At 39.6% G+C, this 24,445-nt stretch overlaps 4 protein-coding genes across 4 annotated transcripts in view; 3 read left to right on the top strand and 1 right to left on the bottom strand.

Annotated features, from left to right (window-relative positions):
* LOC135475141 (5'-3' exoribonuclease 1-like) overlaps positions 1–11,247 on the bottom strand; it is a 42,637-nt gene extending 31,390 nt beyond the window's left edge. The window contains exons 1-10 of the mRNA XM_064754907.1: positions 11,060–11,247; positions 9,133–9,264; positions 8,468–8,568; positions 7,593–7,690; positions 6,442–6,551; positions 3,324–3,434; positions 2,390–2,478; positions 1,843–1,936; positions 1,188–1,350; positions 620–687 (exon numbers count right to left, since the gene is read on the bottom strand). Coding sequence (XP_064610977.1) covers positions 620–687; positions 1,188–1,350; positions 1,843–1,936; positions 2,390–2,478; positions 3,324–3,434; positions 6,442–6,551; positions 7,593–7,690; positions 8,468–8,568; positions 9,133–9,264; positions 11,060–11,134 — 1,041 coding nt within the window. The 5' untranslated portion in view covers positions 11,135–11,247. The remainder of the gene's footprint in view (positions 1–619; positions 688–1,187; positions 1,351–1,842; positions 1,937–2,389; positions 2,479–3,323; positions 3,435–6,441; positions 6,552–7,592; positions 7,691–8,467; positions 8,569–9,132; positions 9,265–11,059) is intronic.
* Positions 11,248–11,303: 56 nt separating this feature from the next.
* On the top strand, positions 11,304–14,263 carry LOC135475538 (signal peptidase complex subunit 1-like). Its single transcript, XM_064755460.1, has 4 exons — positions 11,304–11,409; positions 12,901–12,960; positions 13,238–13,324; positions 14,014–14,263. Exons 1-4 carry the CDS (start codon positions 11,353–11,355, stop codon positions 14,137–14,139), a joined length of 330 nt encoding a protein of 109 aa, XP_064611530.1. The 5' UTR covers positions 11,304–11,352; the 3' UTR covers positions 14,140–14,263.
* Positions 14,264–14,550: 287 nt separating this feature from the next.
* On the top strand, positions 14,551–15,516 carry LOC135475570 (uncharacterized). The gene has a single exon (XM_064755495.1). It carries the CDS (start codon positions 14,551–14,553, stop codon positions 15,514–15,516), a length of 966 nt encoding a protein of 321 aa, XP_064611565.1.
* Positions 15,517–23,392: 7,876 nt separating this feature from the next.
* LOC135475349 (zinc finger protein 467-like) overlaps positions 23,393–24,445 on the top strand; it is a 49,248-nt gene continuing 48,195 nt past the window's right edge. The window contains exon 1 of the mRNA XM_064755209.1: positions 23,393–23,510. Within this exon, the coding sequence (XP_064611279.1) occupies positions 23,502–23,510 (9 nt within the window). The 5' untranslated portion in view covers positions 23,393–23,501. The remainder of the gene's footprint in view (positions 23,511–24,445) is intronic.

Genomic DNA, 24,445 nt, shown 5'->3' with positions numbered 1-24,445 from the left:
AGAAGATTAATTAATTAATTTTTGGAAGAGCAGCCGAGTCCACTCTAGCAAACCGAGTCACTTGGTTTGAAAATGGCGGCTAGCGAAGTTCTGATGTCGTCCGAGTGGATGCGCTGGTTACATTTCTGTTATTTGCAATGTTATGGTCTTTATTATTCCAACATCATGAGGTGGTATGAATTCAGAATTACTATCAGATCACGAGACAGCTCTTTTTGTGGCGTAAACATTGGCACTTTAAAGACAGCACAGGTGACAGGACCGAGTTCCAGGTTAGTGAATGTAACGGTTCAGAGCGGTTAATGTGGAAGTTAAGCTGGGAACATGGCCAACTGATCTCAGAGCTACCCTTACGTGTACCTTAGAAATTCACCTGATGTTCAGTCTGAAGTGCTGACACAATTTTAACTATTTTTGTAACTAAATGATTTGTCACTTCAATATCAATCAACTTTCCTTAAGAAATTAATGCAGGAAAGCAAAAGTAATATGGAACAGAACATGTGGGCTGAAGACTTAAGAAAGCTATAAATCAGTACAACGCGATTCCAACAACACTGTATATTTAGGGATAGATTAGGTTATAATTTAAAAAACAAAAAAATAAAAAAACACAAACCTTTGACAATTCTTTCATGAATTTCTCAAACCTTGGTAGATTGAGATGGCCACCTTGATTCAGATAACCTAAAACAAGACATTGCACATTACACAATTCTGTTTTCTTTTTCAGGTCAAGCTGAACCTCTCTTTTCTCTTTGTCAATGTTTACCCCTCTCCATTGGGCAGCTAATCCTATGTAACAATCACTGGATTCATGCAAACATTTAGCGCAGGTTTTTCTATTATTTATACAATTGATTTTGAAATCAAACAGTACTTGTGGATTAAGAGAAGTCTCCTCCATCAGCAACTCACCCCCAGAGATCATAGTTAAATTTATCTGCTTGACTACCTTATAACACAAATGTAAACCCACTGAATTTTGACACTCTAGGTTTCTGGCATAAGGTTGGAGAACCTAACATGATATAAACATAGAGCTCAACTACAGAGCCAGCAAATTTCAAGACGATTCTTTTCAGGTCAAGTTTCAGTTCTCAAATGTTGTCAAGCAAAAGAAGCAATTCAGAATGTGGTAGTTATCCAAATCCTGTTATCCAAACTACTCTGTGGGGAGAACCTACCATCTATTGTAGGTAGCACTTTCATGTAAGTCCTCCACAGCAGGGGTAGTCCATCGTGATGAATGTGGAGGTGTGGCAGATGAGGAATGAAGTCATTCCCCACCAGGAATCCCATCAGCACCCAGTCATCTATAACCCTCTCCAGGTCATAGTCAAATGACAGCTTCCCCTGAAACACACCCTCTTGTAGTAGTTAATTCTTAAGCATGGCAGTTAAACACTAATCAAATAAATAAATCATGCAGAGAAATATCACTATGGTTATGTCATGTTAGAGCACAGGGCCTAGAAACAAGTAGTGTTACCGCGCCTGTCTTAACAAATCTACAAAATGAATGAGCTTGCTCGTTCCATTTCAGCTCTGAGCTGTCACTTTATAAATCAAGTTATTTTGTCAGATATCAGCAGAGGCACCGTAAACTTGACAAAAGACAAAATTGTGAAATATTCTTTAGCAAAACAAAACAAAACAATCAATCAATCAATTAACTAATTACTCCTATTTTACTGCAGACACACACTTTATTCTGGATTGTGATAGGATGCATGGGGTTTTTCTTTCAGCACATTACAATCAGTCAGCATTCAGTGTTTTGGAACTACTTGGACTTAAAGATTTAGGTTGGGAATTCATGATTAATTAACCACCACTTACTGGCTCTTTTAAAGATGAGAATTCAAAGTCAATATACTCTCTCATGAGAGAAAGATGTAAGAGGTGAAAAGTCGTCTCTTCTGGGGTAGCTGGCCTGTAGACAGAGAAATGAGAGCAACACAGAAATGTCAGCACAAAGACTACCAAGCCACACTACAAATTATAGACTCCTAACTCATGCAAACATATCACAAGTCTCCCAAATTTCTACTCCCTCCACAGCAGTTTGTCCCGTAAATCTCATGCCCACAATTAGTCCCCACTGTTGTGTTTTTCAAAAGTATGCCAAAGTGTGGAAAGCATCCGCATCTTTGGAATTATTCCAAACTTCCCAAGTAAGGTCATATATGTTTTAAATCCACCTCTCCCTGGCATGCAAGTGGCTTTATATCAGAAAATCTGAAACGTAACTGGTGAGGTAACAATGTAAGCGTTTTTAACTCCAGGCATTTTTCCTCAACCAAACCTTGCAGCCACTTATGGCTGTTCAGCATATATGCCCAACCAATAAAACAAAAACTTACTTATGGGGAAAGTCTACACTCACCTCTTGTTTTTGTCTTTCTTTCCTCCAAACCGCACTTCTTCTCGTAGCAGACAGAAGTGAGGTTCATGACTCACTAAACCCAGCATCATCTGTACCAAAACATGACACCATGTTATCTGTCAATACCTCAACAATAAGAAATCTCACACGCATAAGCTGGTGTAGATCTGAATTTAGAATTATGCCCGTCACCAGATGTGAAATGCAAGCAACACATTCTTCATATAAAATAGGTTTATGGAGATAAAATGCAATGTGGCTATGAAGTTACTATAGAACCCAATATCATGAAGGTGGTTATGGTATTAAAGCACCTTCAATGTGTGGTATTAAAGCGACTACAATGTATGGTATTAAAGCAACCACAATGTATGTATGACAAATGCAGTCCAAACTTCATGTTAACACCTGATTCATATTTGCACAATTTCAACTCAGTAAATACCAACAAATCCACAACTTCTTGCATTTTCCTGAGTTTTATAACTAGTCATTACAGAACATTTCTAGCATAACAAAGAGTGAAATAGCTTCACATGTTAAGTATTAATATTATTCAAAAAATTATTCAACACACTGAGTGACTAGATAAATTTCTGATTTAACTGAAGTGGGGTTAAGCGACACTGTATCCACAAATACTCTGATGATCAAGAGTGAATGAATGACAGGGCAGTAGTATGAGCCAATCCCCTTTTGACTCTTAAGTTTAACTTTTTTCTTTCTGATGGCAATGATCATACTTCGCTTGCATTAACAAAGCAAATTAAGAGGAACAATCAAACGGAAGTTTGCACCAATAAAATACCACATTCAATCTATGACTTATTCTTTTCCTCCACCTGTTGCAGGCAGAGCTAGTCTCTGTGGGCAAAAGTAAATAAATTGAGCTGAAAACTAATTTTGTGTGCTGCCTTATTCCCTTTATACTGACCAGATCAGCATCCAGTCCGTACAGACAGTGGCGAGTGTTAGGGTCATAGCCAGGCTGAGACTTCTGATATCGTATGTAGTCCATAATCTTGTGTTCTCCTTCCCCTGGAGTCTGATAAACGACAACAGATTGAGGAAGTACAATTTCAGTATTCATATAAGAATAGGTGTTAAGTCATTTAAACTTTAACATACATTGTATGAAAAATCACACCCTTCAGATGTCAAGAAACGCCATTATTTCTTTCCACAACATTTGGACTTATTTCGGTTACTTATTTATTTTTCCCCTTTCTTCCATTTTTACCAATTATGCAAGCAACAAAATTACATCGGTAATTTCACTGCTGAAACAATGAATTGAATTTTAACTATTAGTTAAAAAAAGGAATCTTTTAACAATTTTCTTTTTTCTGAGGCCACTTACACTACAGTAGCCCTGTATCAGAGCTAGAGAGGACCACCAAGTACCAAACATTTCATGCAAATGTTCGCACTGACCACATGACCAGACAGAATGACCAGCAGAGACTGCCAGAGAAGAGCTGAGGATATCTTCTGTACCACAAAGTACTTGAGATACTCTTGTAAATGTTAGCATTAACCTCATGAAAAGACAGAATACCTTTTACAGACTGCCAAAGAGGATCTGATGAGATCTGATGAGACCATAAAGTACCAGAGATGTCGTGTAAATGTCAGCACTAACCCAGAAGTGCCTACCCCTAGTGATTTTAATGTGTACAAACACTCATGTTTACATGTACAAATCAAATTTTATGTGCACAAAATCACAACAGCAATGCGCCGGAAATATTTTTAACCCTAACTAAAAATGACTTCAAATAAAAACACCAATGCAAAAAAGTTTCAATTACAGTAAACTTTTACTTGTGTCACTAAAACAGAGATGTCAGGAAATTCAAAAGAAGGGGTTAAGGTGTGCGAGAGGGAAACGAAAGACATGTTTGGTGTGTTAGTTTGGGACATTATAAGGAGGAAAATTCTTCACATTCTACTTCAAGATAATGAGGTTATTAAGGATTTATCATGTTTAGCTGGTGTATAATCTTTGATGTGAAAGGGGTGCCTGTTCTAGAATTTCTCACTGCAAGTGACTTCGTGCTTTTACGTCCAGTTTCTTCGTGCACATCACCACCAGGCATTTGATCCCAGCCATTTTGCCGGGAAGAGTACGCTCAACGACAAAGATTGACATAAAAAGACAGAATCAACGGGTCACCATTCGGAAACCCTTTGCGCGCTACATTTAAGCTATATTATATTCGCAAGTTGGGGGTTTCCTATTAAATCCTCACTGTAATGTGAATGCTAAAATAGTGGATCTGATACTAAAAACGGACTTTGATGAAAATAAATCGGACTAAATCGGACTTACGATTTACTCTTGTAAATGTTAGCACTAGCCTCATGACAAGACCTGCGGATGGTCGTGGGTTTCCCCCGGGCTCTGCCCGGTTTCCTCCCACCATAATGCTGGCCGCCGTCGTATAAGTGAAATATTCTTGAGTACGGCGTAAAACACCAATCAATTAAATAAATAAATCATGCAAGACAGAATGACCTGTACAGACTGCCATAGAGCGTCTGAGATCTTCTCTACCACAAAGTACTTGAAATACCCTATTTCTTCTAAAATTTGGGACATCTGGTGTGCTCATTTTAGCCAATATATGTGTAATTCTAGCAGTAATATCAAGTTCCTTTCTTCACATGGTTAGACCATCTGATGAATAACATACCCATATCTTCACTTTCCAAAAGGCTGGTAAAGAGATGTAATATTCTACTTTCAACACAATACTAATATCTGTCCCAAATTCCAAAAGAATTGGGTTATTCTTGTAAATGTTAGCACTAACCTCATGGCCAGACAGAATGACCTGTACAGACTGAGAGAGAGGATCAGAAGAGATCTTCTGTACCACAAAGTACCAGAGATATCGTGCAAATGTTAGCACTAACCTCATGACCAGACAGAATGACCTATACAGACTGTCAGAGAGGACCTGAGGAGATCTTCTGTACCACAAAGTACCAGAGATATCGTGCAAATGTTAGCACTAACCTCATGACCAGACAGAATAGCCTATACAGACTGTCAGAGAGGACCTGAGGAGATCTTCCATACCACAAAGTATCAGAGATATCGTGCAAATGTTAGCACTAACCTCATGACCAGACAGAATGACCTATACAGACTGTTAGAGAGGACCTGAGGAGATCTTCTGTACCACAAAGTACCAGAGATATCGTGCAAATGTTAGCACTAACCTCATGACCAGACAGAATGGCCTGTACAGACTGTTAGAGAGGACCTGAGGAGATCTTCTGTACCACAAAGTATCAGAGATATCGTGCAAATGTTAGCACTAACCTCATGACCAGACAGAATGACCTATACAGACTGTCAGAGAGGACCTGAGGAGATCTTCTGTACCACAAAGTACCAGAGATATCGTGCAAATGTTAGCACTAACCTCATGACCAGACAGAATGGCCTATACAGACTGTCAGAGAGGACCTGAGGAGATCTTCTGTACCACAAAGTATCAGAGATATCGTGCAAATGTTAGCACTAACCTCATGACCAGACAGAATGGCCTATATAGACTGTTAGAGAGGATCAGAAGAGATCTTCCGTACCACAAAGTACCAGAGATATCGTGCAAATGTTAGCACTAACCTCATGACCAGACAGAATGGCCTATATAGACTGTTAGAGAGGACCTGAGGAGATCTTCCGTACCACAAAGTATCAGAGATATCGTGCAAATGTTAGCACTAACCTCATGACCAGACAGAATGACCTATACAGACTGTTAGAGAGGACCTGAGGAGATCTTCTGTACCACTAAGTATCAGAGATATCGTGCAAATGTTAGCACTAACCTCATGACCAGACAGAATGGCCTGTACAGACTGTCAGAGAGGACCTGAGGAGATCTTCTGTACCACAAAGTATCAGAGATATCGTGCAAATGTTAGCACTAACCTCATGACCAGACAGAATGACCTGTACAGACTGTCAGAGAGGACCTGAGGAGATCTTCTGTACCACTAAGTATCAGAGATATCATGTAAATGTTAGCACTAACCTCATGACCAGAGAGAATGACCTGTACAGACTGCCAGAGAGGGTCTGAGGAGATCTTCTGTACCACAAAGTACTTAAGATATTCTTGTAACCTGGCCATAAATGGAGTGCCTGGAACAAATAATAGATATGAAACAAATCTTGAAAACAAGAAAATGCGAGTTCAATCTTTAAAAAAAGAAAATAAAAAATGTAAGCATTTACTGTAATTCTTCAACCTATTTGCATGTTTGCAATGTGTTTATTTAAGCATATTCTCAGGGTATACTCTGTGTGGGTTGATAACCTTATACTTTTTGTGAAGCCCTGAAATTGACCAAACCAATACAGTTTTGTCTTCAAAATCAAATGAAAAAGGCGCATAAATTGCACTGAAAGTTAATCTTTCACGTACGAAAAGGTTGACGAATCAGGGTATCGTACAAATTAGAGAATTTACAAGGATTTACATGTATCATCAAACTGAATAATTCTGCAATCAACCTAATGAGATCAAAGGCAAAACCAAAAAGTTGATCGTATGAAAACTTTTTTGCATCTTCATCATGTTGAAAACAACTGGGAGTACATTCTAACATCACTCTCGCAACAGTTGGTTGAAGCTAAACAAAAACAACATACATCTTTCCGTGATTTGTGAGCTTTAAAAACACTTTTGTGTCCTGTACTTGACTGCACCTGTTTATTCACCAGATTCATTTACATATACTAAATATAAACAGAAAACTATAACATGCTGGCAGAATTAAAGCTCAATGAGCTTGTTCTATCTAGCTTGTTCTAGGTTTCCAACAAATTTCAAATTCTTGCACCAGACAATACAGGAAAGACTATAGTTAAAATAAGTACCATTCTACCAAGCTTGACAATCAAGGTCACTTTAAATACAATAGATCTTTCCAAAAGTACTTCAGTTTGCTCATTCACACAAACAATTTAAAACCACTCAAATGAGAGAACTTGATTTAGGCTGTAAACATGGTGCTATAGCAAACCAATCGTCCACACTTTACTGTAGACTTTTGATCGAATCTTTAGAGATACAAAATACAAAAGACAAGATACAAAATTAGGCATGTATGTCATCTAAGGAAAAATTTCCGCTTCTCCAATGTTAGCTTATGTGGGATGTGAATTCTGAGTGCTCAATACCTGGTGTGATGCAGTTAGAATCAAAGCGTTTCTCTGATGGCAAGATTTCTCCCTTCTCTCTGGCTTTCTTCTCAAGCTCTTCTGCCTCTCTGGCAGACCTGTCAAAATAACAGAAGCTGTGTTGTGCTCACACAACCAATGATGGCTGCAAGATCTACACTCTCTTTACTTGTTATCAATTATAATAAGCTTCAAGTCACCCAAGGAAAAAGCTGCATTTACAGTTACTGTCAAAACCATACAACCTCAACCTAAGCAATGCCAGTGAGAAAATAACAAATGTAAACTCTAAACTGGATAATTGTATACATTTACATGGTCTCATATTCTGACTTCATATAATATCAGAAATTACCAGCATAACAAGCCCTACAAGTGGTCCAAACACATTTTGTTGACTTAACAAGCTCTCTAAAGATTTTCCACACATCACCTTGTCCTTACAAAACATAGCTACATATATAAAATCATTTCAGGTATCTCATTTCACAATCTAGCTTTAAGGAATAGTTTAAACAGATATCCTAATTCAAAGGCCATTTTCAAAGAAGTGTTCCATGTTACAAATCATATAGATCAGAACTGCATTCCTGAATTTAAGGGAGATTGCCTATTTTGCACACCAACGTGGATTGTTAAAAAAAAAAAAAAGCTATCTGTCATTCCTTTTCCACCTGATGTTCAGCATGTCAGGAAGTTACAAACCACTTCAGCAAAACTGCCATATCTTGCAACATATGTGCATCATTCAACATCACCTCAGGAATTTCTCCACTCACATGTAAAACTGTACAAAGACTTCAGAAATTTAATGTACTTTCTCTTGGAACTGGATGAGCTGTATAAAGGGATATCTTAGTAACTGAAAATGCTACCTGAATCTTCTGCCTCTCTGCTGGTTCATCTTTGCCCGTGGAGCTACGCCATCAATTGCCATGAAAAAACATCTGCGTGGTTTAATCATCCTGAAAAGGAACTGCAGAAAAGACCACATATGGAGATCAGGCAAAAGGATCTAAATTCCACAGTACCTGACATTACTGATCTCCATGCAAATCTGCGAAATCAAATTCTCTGTTAACAATTTATGTTGTGTTCATTTCTTAAATAACAAAGGGAAACTTTAATAGTTCATACCAGGTGGTTCATAATAAGGCCGCTACCAGCCTACCAGCACCATGTTACATCAACAACTGAACAGATAGCTGCCTACTTTGACCGAAACTCCTATGCCATATTTCCATGGTAGTCTTCAGCCAATAGGCTGTTCTCTAACAAATAAAAAATAAATAAATAAGAAAAAATTGATATTTTAATTCAACTTGCTGATTAACAAAACAAAAAAACAAACCAAGGAAATAATACTCTGTGAACTTAAGCTTCATTTCCTTTATTGGTGCAGATAATCAAGAAAGAAGATCAACGATTCAGAAAAAAAAATGATAGAGGTGCACTGTCATAATTCATTGTTTGTCATATGGCCAATATTCATATGCATGTGAAAAAACCATGTCAAGCAAACATAACATCCCTGTCATACCTCAATGTAATGTGAAACATCTGTAAAAATTTTCTCCTCAGTGATACGGAAATGTGGATTGTCATCTTCAGGGTGTGAACACACGTGAACAATCCCGTTCATATCCAGATACAATGAATCAAACTCTGGTATCTGAAACACGATGGGTGCAAAGAAATTAACATGACATTATTTATGTGATTGTTGTTTTGTGCTGTACTTAACAATATTTCACTTACTGGGATGGCAGACCCGAGACCATCAGCATGATTGGAGAGTATATACTTGTATTTTTTTTTTAACTACAAAATGTTAGTAGCCAATATGAGAAAAGTGTCCTTAGAGATGTACTGGTCTGTTTTCATAACACGCTTGGCTGGCTAAAATTGATAATATGGCAGCACTTTTGATTGTCTCAACATGTGGGATACTGTTTACTTTAAAGTACAAAATCTGGCTTTGGCTTTTTAAGACTATTTTACTCTCGCTGCTCAATGAGAGTCACCCCACTCTGCAACTAACTTTATTTGAGATACTTTATCGATGCATATATATACATTTAGTCTTGATATCTCGTTACATATTTCCAACTAGCATATATTTATGGCCACTTGTCTAAAACTTGTGGCCATGGAGAACAGAAGGGGCAAGTGCATCATAGTTTTAAATGAAGCATTCTCTAACATTGGTTTGAAGAATTTCTGTAAGATTATGGCTGTACATAGCCCAATGAATTAGACGTTGTATGCTAGTGATATGTTTAACAAAGGTCACTTTCCTAAACACTGGGTATTTTCCTATTTTCCTATCTCCCTAACACTTTCCACCTGGCATTCTCTCACTCACCGATCCCAGACAAAGGGATAGCACTTTAGACGGCACAGGAGAAACCAAAAAACCCTATCGTGGAGAATAGACCTCTCTGCATCCCAGTCATGCGCTCATAGGTTAAAGATGGTGAACATGGATACCTGTTCTAAAATCTTGCTGGGTCATGCACTAGAAATGCTACCAATAAAAGTGTGATACCCTCTGCCAAGGACTGCTGATTAAGACAATGTCAGTTACAAACACTACGGAGGTTCTAAATGTGGATGTGAAATCACCCAGCATTTTGGGAAAGGACCTACTTTAGACGTATTGTTAGCATATAACGTTAGCCCTGAAAGATTCCAACTCCTTTTCTTATATTGGCCTAACATCATTGGAGTCTTGACGCTAACAGTATAAACTCAACACAGGTCCAGGTAAATTCTCTTTGTTATCGAAGAAGTCTCATGCAAAAACACCAATCTGAAGACCTGCTTTCTGCATCCATGGCATCGCCACCATATGCCCCTACTCGCTTTAGAATAGATTTATTATAGCAATGAAGCCCTGAAGCCATGAAGGTTTCCACTGCTCCTCGGCCGTGGCGACCATCTTCATACTGCTCCACTATGGAGCAGGACATGCACATAGGTCTACATGTAGCTGCTCAACATGGCGGTCACCGCCGAGAAGCATGTACCATGGAAGCTTTCATGGCTATAATAAATCTATTCTAAAGCTAGTAGGGCATGTGGTGGCAGTGCGGTGAGTGCAGAAAGCAAATATTTAGGCTGGCGTCTTTTATTTGATCGTCTACGAGACTTCTTCGATAACAAAGAGAATCGGCCTGGACCTTCATTGAGTACGAAATTAGTATTGTTAGTGTCGAGGCACCAACAATGCTAGGCCAATATAAGGAAAGGAGTTGGAGTCTTTCAGGGCTAGTACAACATCTAATTCATTACGCTTCGCTGTACAAAGCCTAGGGCCAATCTAGCACGAATAATCCCTGAGGTCAAATATCCTAGCTATCAAATCTTTGGCTACAGCACGACTTATAGGTAAATGAGGACATAGACGTTATTAGGAAACAACATAAACAGCATTTGCTGTTGTTGTAGCTGTCTTTATGAAGCACCTGAAATTCTTTAACAACTTCACTCAGACAGGGATATCGCTCGCTGATCCAGCGGTAAAATTTTGGGACTCCCATTTTTCTGAAAGTTCAGAAAAGCCTGTCCAGATTTCCAATGGTAAGCAGCTGCTGGAAATGACAGTCTGTGGTGAAATAGCCTCACTAGAACTTCACCCGGGTATCATTTTCTTTTTCAAAAATAAACCGGAAGCAGGCGATTGTGTATATGCCAGGAGCGCCCCCTATCATTCTACTCGTGTTTCTGATTCCAAGGGTGGTGGGGAAGATTTGACAAGATGGAATACATTATTCCCCTAATTCCAGAATCCATTCGCCGGATACCAACACATATGGTTTGTATATATGTAAAACTGTTACCTGCTTGGTCGGTGCATCTTGGATGCAGGTAGGGTACGCTTGGAAACATCAAGTGTGGTGTAGGAAGGACACGTCAGTGTTACAACAACAACACGACGTTGAAATGTGCACTAATCATGCATATGTTTGTTTCTTTTCTTACGTTTTAACTAGACACAGTGGACCGTTAGCACTTTCAGACGTTATTCTGGCATAATTGATGGCACAGAAACTTAGTGATAAATTGTCAAAGATATTTGCTACATGGAAGTCACACATATAGATATAGACCTTCACAATTTTTCTACGAAAGTTGATCTTATGAAAAATAAATCAGCTAGAATTAATGCTACAGGTCTTTGGAGTAGCCCTGTATGGCTGAGACTAGATAAATTTCAACTCCAACTTCTCAGTGAGGAGAATCGTACAATTATCACTACCGCTACTAGACGAGTTTGATCATTTGACACACATGGGCTAACTTTTCAAGATCAATCACCGGTAATGACATAGAAGGAAATAATAATCAGTATTGATTTCTAAAAATATTTCTCTAGCAATTTAAGAAAATGTTAAACAAGATGTGCAAAATATGCTAATTGAAAGCAGACTCAGTAGTTATCTCCCTTCGAAGGGCTGTTAGGAGCATATTGGAATTTATCCAGTATCCACCATTTTCGTGCTTGTGTGGATTTAGTAGTGATCACCTGGGGATACCTACCTGGAATTGATAGCTGAGACTACTATGAGTACTCACAGACACATTATTTAGCAGACAGCAATAGTGTATTGAGGCCAGCAAAGGAAATACGGAGATGTTCAAGGTAAGCTGATGGAACAAGACAGGGCTGTGTTAGTACAGTATACATAATCACTAGCCCATTTGGTGTGCCATTTTAAAATTGTGACATTCATCGTAACACTGAGCCCATTGCCGCCTGTCAAAAAACATGGCATGGATTTCACACTCCCGTCTCCTTCTCATTCATGGCAGTGTAACTCTTTGTGTTTATTTCTGTGTAGTTTTCTGGTTGAATCTCGAATATCACCCTCTTAATTTACTATCCTTTTCAATGAAACTAATCAACTCAGTTCTTTCACAGTCACATTTACTGCTAGAACTTCAACAGCACCAAAGTTACCTACTTTTGGGTTTGAAATCCTCCAGAAAACTTACATTTCCATTGCCTTCTGCAAGCGCAACTTAATCTTCTTATCTCAACCCAGAAAAACATAACCAAGAATTTTAGTTCAGGTAAGGTTGGGTGGCATCAGCGTGGAGTTCATTGAGATCGGTGTCATCAATTTGGAGTTTTTTTTGAGAGGCTGTGATGGGCCCAGTGTTACGATAAATGTCAGGATTTTAAAATAGCATAATTTTAAAAGGGCATGGGATATTTGTCTAGCATCTGACAGTACTGTACATGGCAAAGAGTCTGTGACTTTGCATAATTAATGTTAAGATTCCCTTTTTTATGCTCTCACAGGACTTTGAAGGACAGAGAAAAGCAGAGAAAACATTCCAAGTCATCATCGTTTTGTTTGCTGTAAGTTTTATAGTTTTTCATATTAAAAATGATCGATCTTCAGTGCTGTCAAAACAACAATCAGAAAATGATCATTGAAAAACAATAACTTTGCTTCAAAATTTAAAGTCGTTAGGGCCTGTTTCTGCACACCCATAAATCTGCATGCCTTTACACATGCGAAACATTCTTGAGTACGATGTAAACCTCAAATGAAATGAACAAGTAAATGTGAGGGCACCTGCTCACTGAGTGGCCTTAAACCTCATTTGAAACCACAAGTAAATATTTTTTCCAGGTTGTGGGGTTCATCTGGGGATACGTCTGCCAACAATTTTCACAGACCATGTACATGATGTTAGCTGGGTTTGCCTTGTCATGTGTGGTGAGGAAATTTAAGTATTACTTTTTGTTCATTTATGTGTAAAGATAGAGAAAATAAAAAAAAATAACAACTGCATATATAACATTTCTTTCTGTTGTACATTCCTGAAGATGGCTACCTCATTGTACCAGAATGAGGATTACCAAATACGTTGACCTCAAAGCTGTTAAAAGTATCAGATTGTCTTATGATCACACTGTCAATTTTGCATGTGTTAGTAGAAAATCACACAGAGGAACATCGTCCAGCAGAGAGCTGTGCAAAGTTTCAGGAGCCATAACTGTCAAATTGTGTGAGACGTGCCTACACATTAACTGATAACTTACTTTTGTTTGTGACAAAGCATTTAGTCTGCTACAAAACATTCACTTTGCCACCAGGTATTCACTTGCTACAACACATTCACTTTTTTGTGAGATCATTTGCCATCAAAGTGTATTAAACTTCAAATTCTGTATTTAAACCAATCAAAATAAAGGATATCAGAACAATACAAGCATTGACGGATGAAATTTTTGCTCATTTTGCAAAGGGAGTCCAAGTTAATTATTAAAGAGTGCCATCCCAATAAAATTGCAGCAAAGTCTCAAAGGTAAAATGTTCAAAGTGGGTCATTGTTAAAGCTGAAATTTTGTATTGAAATAGGTTTGTGTGGAATAATGTGCCTTTCTCTTTTCCATCACCTCTAGCTGACTTTACCTCCGTGGCCAATGTACAGGACCAAACCTTTGCCCTGGTTAAAAGTACAACGTGAACCAGAATCAGAGCCACAAACTGCGCCCAGCATACAACAGAAAACTAAGAGGAGAAAATGAAACTTTTGTGGAATAGATGTCATATAGATTGGGCACTTTTGCCATCATCATTTCTTTGTGATTATTATTATAAAACATGTACATGTAACCTTAATAAAATGCAAGTGACTGGGATCATAAATCAGTACTCATTTGTCAGAATTTACTATTTTGCTTGTTTTAGAGTTTTAATTATGGTACATGTAACTTTTGTCAGGCAGAAGTACCAAAATTTTGGTGAATGTTGATCCCGCTTGGTAATCCAATGTTAGACACAACCATCAAACTGATGCTTGTAGATTGCATTGGTTATTGGTGTCTGCTAGGTAATCCAGAGTTAAGCACAAACCATCAAACTTATGCCTGTCTGTAAATCGCGTTGGTTATTTATGTTTGCTTGGTAATGCCGAGTTAGTCACAACCATCAAGCTGATGCCCGTAGGCTCCATTGGCTATTGGTGCCTGTTTGGTAGTCCAGAGTTCAGTACAACCATCAAGCTGATGCCCGTAGGCTCCATTGACTATTGGTGCCTGATTGGTAGTCCAGAGTTCAGTACAACCATCAAGCTGATGCCCGTAGGCTCCATTGGTGATTGGTGCCTGTTTGGTAGTCCAGAGTTCAGTACAAACATAAAACTGATGCCCATAGGCTCCATTGGTGATTGGTGCCTGTTTGGTAGTCCAGAGTTCAGTACAACCATCAAGCTGATGCCCGTAGGCTTCGTTGGCTATTGGTGCCTGTTTGGTAGTCCAGAGTTCAGTACAACCATCAAGCTGATGCCCGTAGGCTCCATTGGCTATTGGTGCCTGTTTGGTAGTCCAGAGTTCAGTACAAACATAAAACTGATGCCCGTAGGCTCCATTGGCTATTGGTGCCTGTTTGGTAGTCCAGAGTTCAGTACAACCATCAAGCTGATGCCCGTAGGCTCCATTGGCTATTGGTGCCTGTTTGGTAGTCCAGAGTTCAGTACAACCATCAAGCTGATGCCCGTAGGCTCCATTGGCTATTGGTGCCTGTTTGGTAGTCCAGAGTTCAGTACAACCATCAAGCTGATGCCCGTAGGCTCCATTGGCTATTGGTGCCTGTTTGGTAATCCCGAGTTCAGTACAACCATCAAGCTGATGCCCGTAGGCTCCATTGGCTATTGGTGCCTGTTTGGTAGTCCAGAGTTCAGTACAACCATCAAGCTGATGCCCGTAGGCTCCATTGGTGATTGGTGCCTGTTTGGTAGTCCAGAGTTCAGTACAAACATAAAACTGATGCCCATAGGCTCCATTGGTGATTGGTATCTGTTTTGTAATCCAGAGCACAGCACGTTATTCTTGCTTCAACTTCCAGGCTTTTGGTTTTTGTGGTTTCTTTTGATTCCAAATTGGTTGTTGGCGTCTGTTTGGTAATCCAGGGTTGACCACAACCATCAAACTGATCATCCGCCTGCGAAGTTAATGCATTGTGCCTGTGTACTGCTGGATATTAGGAAAACCATTGGCCGATGCACAGACTTTAAAAAGGGTAATAAAACCATATCATCATTGTAAATGCGGCATCTCCAGATTTAAAATACCAATGATTTTAGTCCCTGGTTTGAGGAGTTCAGTTAAAGTTTCTGTCATCATACTCTGTTGAGATATCATGTACCAGTAACGTTTTGGGATTTTAAGAAATGATCAGCAATACCGAACATTGACCTTAATCAGCAAGCGAAAAGTTCATGCGACCGTCTTTTCATTCCACGGTGGACAGTAGAGCATGAGTGTGGACCCTCACAAAAAACACTAGCACAGGGCAACGACAATGTGCGCAATGTTGGGTAGAATTTCAACTGAGTCTGTTGGTAATCACAGAATCCTCATATGCATTCGAGATCAATTACAAAATCTGGTGAAATTGCCGATAGTGGTATCACAGAAGCACTCGTGCAGTGTCGCTGTGCATGAATTTAAAAAAAAAAAAGTGGTTTGTTTTACCGCTTAAATGTCGGTTAAATGTTCTTGGAACTAAGTCCAAGAGCTATGAAGAAGGAAAATTTCTCGCATGACGATGGAACCGTGTCTTTGGGTGGTGTTTATGTCCGTGTTTAGGATTTTTGTCACTCAAATGGCGGCGGCAGGTTTATTGTTGACTGAAACCTGAGTGCCCAGTGTACATGTAAACCACTGACCGCCCCGAAAACAGCATGAGATACCTGCTGGTCGGGGCGAGCCAGAGGATCTGGGTAAACCACATGCCAAACCTCGGCCATCTCCTGGGATCTGGGTAAATCAAGCGCCAAACCTCGGCTGTCTCCTGGGATCTGGGTAAACCAAGCGCCAAACCTCTGTCTCCTGGGATCAGGGTAAACCAAGCGCCAAACCTCGGCCATCTCCTGGGATCTGGTTAAATCAAGCGCCAAGCCTTGAACGTCTCCTGGGATCTGGGTAAACCAAGTGCCAAACCTCGGCCGTCTCCTGGGATCTGGGTAAACCGAGTGCCAAACCTCGGCCGTCTTCTGGGATCTTGATAAACCAAGCACCAAATCTCGGCCGTCTCCTGGGATCTGGGTAAACCGACCGCTAAAACCTCGGCCCTGTCCTGGGATCTGGGTAAACTGAGCGCTAAACCTCGGCCGTCTCCTCGGATCTGGGTACACCGAGCGCCAAACCTCGACCGTCTCCTGAGATTAATTCAGCCACATGGTACAAGCTTATTTATTTATTTGTGTATATATTTATTTATTTACCTGGTGTTTAACGCACAGCCCTCGAGCATTTTTATGGTGGCGGCAACCTCTAAGTATGCAGGAAACCGGAAAAGGTTCCGGAATCTACCACCAGGCAAGTACCTGACAAATCTTCAGTCGAAGCACACGCGATATCGAGATGCATGGATTTGAACACGGGCTATCACTGGTGAAGGGCCAAGTTGTCTCAGCGAGCATACCCTCCTCTGAGTCAGTGCGAGCCTTCAAGCCAAAGATGACAGCATTTAACAAAAGCTAAAACAATCAACGTAAGGCAAATGATGCTAAACCATTTTCAGTTTATTATTTTAAATGCTGCAATATATATTTCAGGTATTTGGTTTATTTATTTATTTGATTGGTGTTTTGAAAATATTTCACTTTTTCACAGCATTAAGGTGGGATGTTAAATATGAAATCGTAGAATTAATGAACAGTGTAGTGACTTCCGTCAAGGCTTAAATTCTTTATCTGTGTTCATTTGCATGTTTTTCTGCCTGTCTGTATGTCAGCAACTTTACGGAGAAGGGTATGAATGGATGTGGATAATATTTTGTTCACAACTTGGCTTTGCACCGAACATCTGTCCATTGTATTTCGGTTGTGATCCATTTTCACCATTGTTAGTTGTATTCACCATTGTTAGTTCATCAACTTTACAATGCTTTGGCAAAAGCACCCAATCCATTGTATTTCGGTTATGATTCAGATCAAGGTGTCTGTAAAAGTTATTCACAGATTTCCGTAAAACTATGTGTACACTTTGGCCTAGGCCCATGATATTTTGGCCTAGACCCATGATATTTTGGTCTTCACCCATGATATTTTGGCCTAGGCCCATGATATTGGTCTTCACCCATGATATTTTGGTCTTCACTCATGATAGTTTGGCATAGTCCCTTGATATTTTGGCCTTGGCCCATGATATTGGTCTTCACCCATGATATTTTGGTCTTCACCCATGATATTTTGGTCTTCACCCATGATATTTTGGCCTAGACCCATGATATTTTGGCCTAGGCCCATGGTATTTTGGTCTTCACCAATGATATTTTGGTCTTCACACATGGTATTCTGGTCTTCATCTGGATCCCTGTCGAGTAATTTTTCACTAGTGTTAGGTGAATGTGAACAACTAATTAGGGGAAAGTAATGCACAGATTAAGTAATGCAGTTTTGAGCAATGCTTTGTGTTTGAGCAAGCACCAACACATTAGTACATTTTGGTCGTGATCCAGATACAGGGTACTTAAACGATTCTTTACCATTGATGTAAAGGATTTATGCGCATATTTTAATTAAACTTCGCCGTGGCACAAGCACAGTACTTTGTCTTCCGGATCCAGGAATCTTTATACAGTTCTCTCGAAGTGCCTTATATAGTTATTTTATTTATCATAACTTTTGTGTAACTATGGCGTATTTGTCAATGAATTATGGATGTTTGATGACCGTGGAGGGCAACCGTATTTCTGTACACAGCACGACCATCAGCATATAATCACATCCCCATGAATGTCGCGCCTCACCATCGATCTGCCGTACCGCACTGCCCCGTGGCATGAGTAGACTAACAGTAGCCTATCTCATACCATGTGAAGACTGCAATAAACATGCCCCCACCTGCAGAAATCCTGTCGCCGATATTTATTTTCAGTAATAAGCCAACTTCATTAAAATCAAATCCTGTGGCGCCAAGTCATCGAGATCTGAATTTAATGGCATTGGGAATCGCCTTGAGATGTCCTCAACGGGAATGGTTAAGACTAGAATATAAGGCGTCAAGGCGTGGGATGTTTCATTTAGGAAATGAAGTCATCTTAACGTGGCCAGATTTTATGTTCATATCAAATAAAAAAAAAATAATACATGATCAGATTGGTTGTTCCACTTGTAATTTGTGCAATCCCTAGATACAGTCTGAAATGTACAGAATTATTTTTCATTTGGTGTATGTTCTAACACATACTGGCTCAGACCAGATCAAAGCCCTATATCTTGTGCAAGGTCAAGGATATATATACAAGCTGAATGTCATCGTGCACCGTGCATTGCTGGGAATGTGTTAGATTTACATGTAGTCCAGAACTGCTTCTTTTAAGTGTTAATCGATGCACCTTCCACGTACTGGCTGAAAATGTCGTGTTGTTTATGTGCAAAATTGCAAGTTTTATACCAGAAGCTTTTCCACACTCAGTACAATATAACTATCATCCTGCACGATGGAAGAAGCGTATTTCCTTGTTTTTTTAAAAGATATTACAGGATTGCCTAACGCTCTTAGTTTGAACAGGTGAAGTATATATACTAAAAATTCTTTATACACACGTTTATAACAAGATTATTCTGAGGCGATATCCGTCATCGTGAATACACAGAGACGTTTCACCGCTTTCACCTTATCTCAACGTCATGTGCGACAATTCCATTTGTAAGGAATTAAACTGGTAACAGGGTAAATAGGCCCTTGCCAGTTGAGAAATGCATGCAGGCAAAATTTAATACTAGTCTTCCAGTACAAGATATTTTTATCGCCTTGGCTGGTTGTCCAGTGGCGTCCTGACAGAGAATCGCTATATTTATATATTTATTCATTTGATTGGTATTTTACGCCGAACACAAGAATATTTGCCTTACATCACGACGGCCAGCATTACGGTGGAAGGAAACTGGGCAGAGCCCGGGTGAAACCCACGACCATCTGTATGTTGCTGGAAGACCTTCCCACGTAGGTCTATGACCGGAAGCAAGCTCAGCGGCCGCATTAGTGGGAGGCTCGAGACATTCTGCTATGCCAGCACGCTATACCATTCGGTCAAGGGAAATACCGTTGACCACAAATCTCCAATACAGCCAATAAAATCCCATGTTCGAGTTATAGGCTATTCATTAAAACACTTCTACATGTATATGAAATTGAATACTATTCAGGTCACAGGATTATATGGCCGATATATATATATATCTGGTATTTGTTTTGGTTTCCTTCATTTCGAAATTCGATTTGTGCCGTTATGATATAATTGTTTCTTTTAATTCAAGAATTGTTTCTTTCATGGTCGTTTAACACGTTAATAATTATTTTAAAAAACATGCAGTGAGGGCTGGGGAATGGGCGTGGAGAGTAATTTGCTTTACATAGGTGCACCAACATGCAGTAAGAGCAACACGCAGTGACACATCCTACACTAACCCCTCAGCGAACAGACTACATGTTCATTTTTGTAGCAAAAATTTCCTAACATCCAGCTTTAAAACCATACTACCGTGAGATCATATACTACAGCAGATAAAATTATATTCATTTATTAAAGTTATATTATACTATTTTCAAATATGACAGAGACAAACCAGCATGCCACTGTTTTTTTAATAATTCTCGACGTCACTCGAGGAAATGGGTTCTTGCCGTCGAAACGGGCTTATGGACTTTAACACTATGAATCCGCAAAAGTGTTCTAACTTCATTTTCCATGTAGTGATGTGAACTTTAAATATATTAATGTGTAGAGGTTATGTTGTTACGTGTCACTGACTAAAGGTAATTTTGGTAGACAGTATGAGTGATTTTGCAGACAGCTGACATCTAGGCTATAGAAAGTGAAGGTATAGGTCTGACAAAGAGGAGGTTGTATAACATTGCATTTTCAGGTCCCACTATCTTAATCCGTTATATAGTCAACTATTAAACAAGAATATAATTGCATACAAAAACTATTGTTGTTACGTTTCGCAAATAGTTCAGGCCCGAACATAGATTTATTTATTATTTAAAACAGAAGTTTGTCTCTTTACTATTGGTATATACTTTGTAATATAAGTAAAGACGTACACTATCTCTATAGTAGAGATTAATTATATTACAAAGTATATACCAATAGTGTGATATCTGGCAAATGGTCACACGTTAGCTGTGAAATACGGCCTCTTCTCAGCTTACCTCAGTTGGGTTTAAATTCTAACCGTTCGTGCAATGCCTGAAATTAATAATAGCAAATTACCCCCCCCCCCCTCCCCCGACACAATGACTTAAGCAGAATGAGGTAAAAAAAAATGTAGTGATTTGAATGCAATTCGTTAGACGTCACTGATCTAGAAATATTCAACAGACTTAAAATGGATACACATTATCCAAATGATGTTTTTATTTAAACTGAATAAAGTGATAGTATCTGATAGTTTGTTTGATGATTGGGGTTTAACGTAGTTTTTAAGGATATATTTCAATATCAGGGCGATGCCACCTTTTAGCAGATCGGATCCAATTTAGTGTAGCCTTACCAGTACACCACACCAAAAGACAAAATCACTCCCCCATGCAGTGTCCAGTCACATCAAGATACTGGGGGTGACCAGTACTTGGACTATTTCTCTTGTATTCATGCATGCATCTGGAGCGCCAGACGTGGAACAAAGCACCGAGGTTGCCGATTTTAAAGTCAAAATTTCACTCCAATCAGAAGTGAAACCCGGATCTTCTGCTTACGAGACAGAGGTTTTATCCATGTCACCATTGCTGCTGGTGGAAGTCATAGGGACCTATAGCTATTACCGTTCTGCAGTTTCACAATGGAGTAGCTATAACCCATGCATAATCAGAGCACCAACATCAACCATATTAAGATACTCCCAACAACATTTTCTTAGCTTAAACGTTTACTGAACGTACGAGCAGTCGAACCCACCAAACACAAGGCTCCAAACCATTCCCGTATCCCACTGAGCTATCCGGGAAGAGAGTACAGGTTTCTCCTTTTAGACAACTTTAAACGTTTGTTGTGACGTCAATCCTTTGACTAATCAACCGCTTCTTTTTCAATAATAGACGGGTTTTGGGAAAGGTATCTAGATATAAGCCGATATCAAGCCGATGCCGATCTTTGCAAGGGACAAACAGCAATCAGGTATCACCTACAATGGGAACAACCTTTATGTAACAGGAGAGTGACAAAAAAAAACAAAAAAAACGTTACGAATTCGTGGCGAAGAATCGACAAGGCTCGGGTGCAGCGTCGATTCTTTGTCAAGAATCAGCAGTTCCCTCGTTGCGCGATTCTTTAATAATAATTATATATATATATCGTGCGAGGCATTTGTGGCAGAATCATAAAGAAGTTGCCTGTGCGTGAGATATGGTGTGATCATCCTAGGTTTTAAACAATACTCTTTTTTATCTAATAACTGTTATTGGTAGAAACGAACTGAAATATCAGGGTGGAGTTTCACGAAGGGCTCGTAGCGTTACGTGCATATCGCTATACTGCACTAAGTTAACATTTCTGCACGAGCGTGCTTTCAGTGGCCATCGTTGTCCATGCACGCACGACGGAATTAAAAGTTATCACCTATCACTAGAGGCGCTTCGTGAAACACGCACCAGGATACGTGTTCATACATGTACATTCTACATGGGTATATCATGGAAGCCGGATGCGACCATGAGATTCATTTGAGATTAAGACAACAACGCGACATTCTGACGAGATTCAGACGAGACTATATGCTTTAGTCGAGAATCTTGGCGTAATAGTGTAAATATCCGACTGACGTCTGAATCTGGCTTTGGCAACAATAGTTCGAATCTCGCCAGCTCATTCATTTCTCGATCAAATCTCCTCTTAATTTCGACTAAATCTCGCGCAGTGCATGATTCTCCACTTAATCTGACGGGATTAGTTGAATCTGCGAGATTTGGATGAATGGAGCGTTGTGCATGGAATCTAGACCGAATCTCGCGCTATTGTGCGAGTCTATAGTCAGAATGTCGTTTTCTCATATAAAGTTGGAAGGAAAGTTTATGTGTCGAGTAAATAAGGTGACATTCTGACGAGACTCTCATGACAGCGCGAGATTCGAACGAGATATGGCGACATGCGGCTGCTGGTTTCGAACGCGTGAACGCGGATAACCAACGGCAAGCGTTGACAGCGAGCGCTCTAGCTTGGTTACGTTCTAATAAAAGGGGTATATAGGCCTAACAATATCTGTCTGTACATGTAGGGCCTATATAGAATAGGCTTACATCTGACCTGAGTAAAATAAATGGCTGACTCGTGTTTTTTTTTTACTTCGAGTACATAGTCGGCTTTTTCTTTACTATCGCTAAGCGGTGTTGTCCCTCAGCACCCGTCAACCAACACCCTTTATTTAGATCTTCTAACATTTGCCTATGTTAAGAGCTAAGCGTCACGCGTGGGGAAAGATGACAAAAATACTTCATGATACATGTCACTGTAAATTTAGTTTGTATACACCATGCCCTAAAACAATATTTTCACTTATCTGCGTGTGGTAAAAATAGGCTATACTTTGAATCCCTTGGGGTATATCAATGGAACTGAGCTCAGAGGATGGCATATGCTGGAGGAAAAGAATGTTCACAACAAGCGTACATTCGTACAATTGGGTCGGAAAAAATTAACCTCACATCGCTTGAGTAACCCTCAGTTGATATGATATCTGACAGTGTGAATCAAGGGGCATAACTCTAGGTGGTACTGGGCCCAGTCTGTTTCATTGAGATGATTTTGACAGGGCGCGCTTTTGGTGCCGGAAACCGTGTAGACAAGATTGAGTTCAGTTTGGAAGGTAAACCCCTAAGAGACGAGAGGGGTACGCTACACTTACAACCCCTAACAGAGCCCCTCAGTGGCGATTGCGTCCATGACAGAGGTATGTATTACTCTTTGAATTCGGTGGAAAGCAGCGATGCGATTTACGAATTCGTCGGGTGAAGAGAATGTGTGGATATTTTCCCGGGAAATCAGCGGCATGGTGGACGCGAGTACAACATCAACGTGCCTTAGGCCTCCGCTCTTAGTCGCTGGCTGCCCCGAAAATCTAGGGGGATTTCATGTCGCTGCTTCGTAAAATATCGCCCGTTTTCCACGAACGGCGTCTCAGTTTGGCACAGTTAAGAGGTCCGGTTTGTCGGGATAATTTTTGTCATCTGATGTGCGCTTACAAGCCAAAACAAGCTTTAAATCCTTCTATATAAATCTGCATGATATGTTAATGGCAGCGAGTGCGATGTGGTCGTCGCGACTGTTTGTCTGTGATTATGTAATTTTACATTGCAAATAATAATAATGCTGCTCACTGTATGTATTAGTTTAATGAAGCGAGGGCTGCAGCAATTCAGGTTTAAGTTTTATGACGGGATAGGAATGTTGACACTGTAAAATATATTTGCATGTCATTAAAATTATGTTGATTTTTAAAAATCAAATGTGGACGAAGATTTAAACTTCTGTATCATTAAGTTTATTTGTATTATTAAAACTGTCATTTAGCACCTGCATTGTTTTGGGTGCAAGTTGTCACAAGCCTATTCATATTTCCTCCTAAAAAGAAACAATTTTATTAGATTCTTGAAATGTAAAATTGACTTTCTGTTCCATATTGCATTGTGCGATGGTTGATGTGGGTTTTGCTTTGGCAGATTTGTTTTCCATCACCTTGGTCAAAAGGGTATCCATTTTTGCATTTGCCAGAAATGTTATAAATTAAAGAAGAGAAGAATGACTCAGGCATGCATGTACATTACATGGTTATAGGCATGTGTTGTAATAGGGTGAGGCTAAAAATAATACATTTAATTTCAAGGC

Source organism: Liolophura sinensis, chromosome 9 (assembly GCF_032854445.1).
Source record: "Liolophura sinensis isolate JHLJ2023 chromosome 9, CUHK_Ljap_v2, whole genome shotgun sequence".
Classification (NCBI taxonomy): domain Eukaryota; kingdom Metazoa; phylum Mollusca; class Polyplacophora; order Chitonida; family Chitonidae; genus Liolophura; species Liolophura sinensis.
This window is presented reverse-complemented; position numbering and strand designations above follow the sequence as displayed.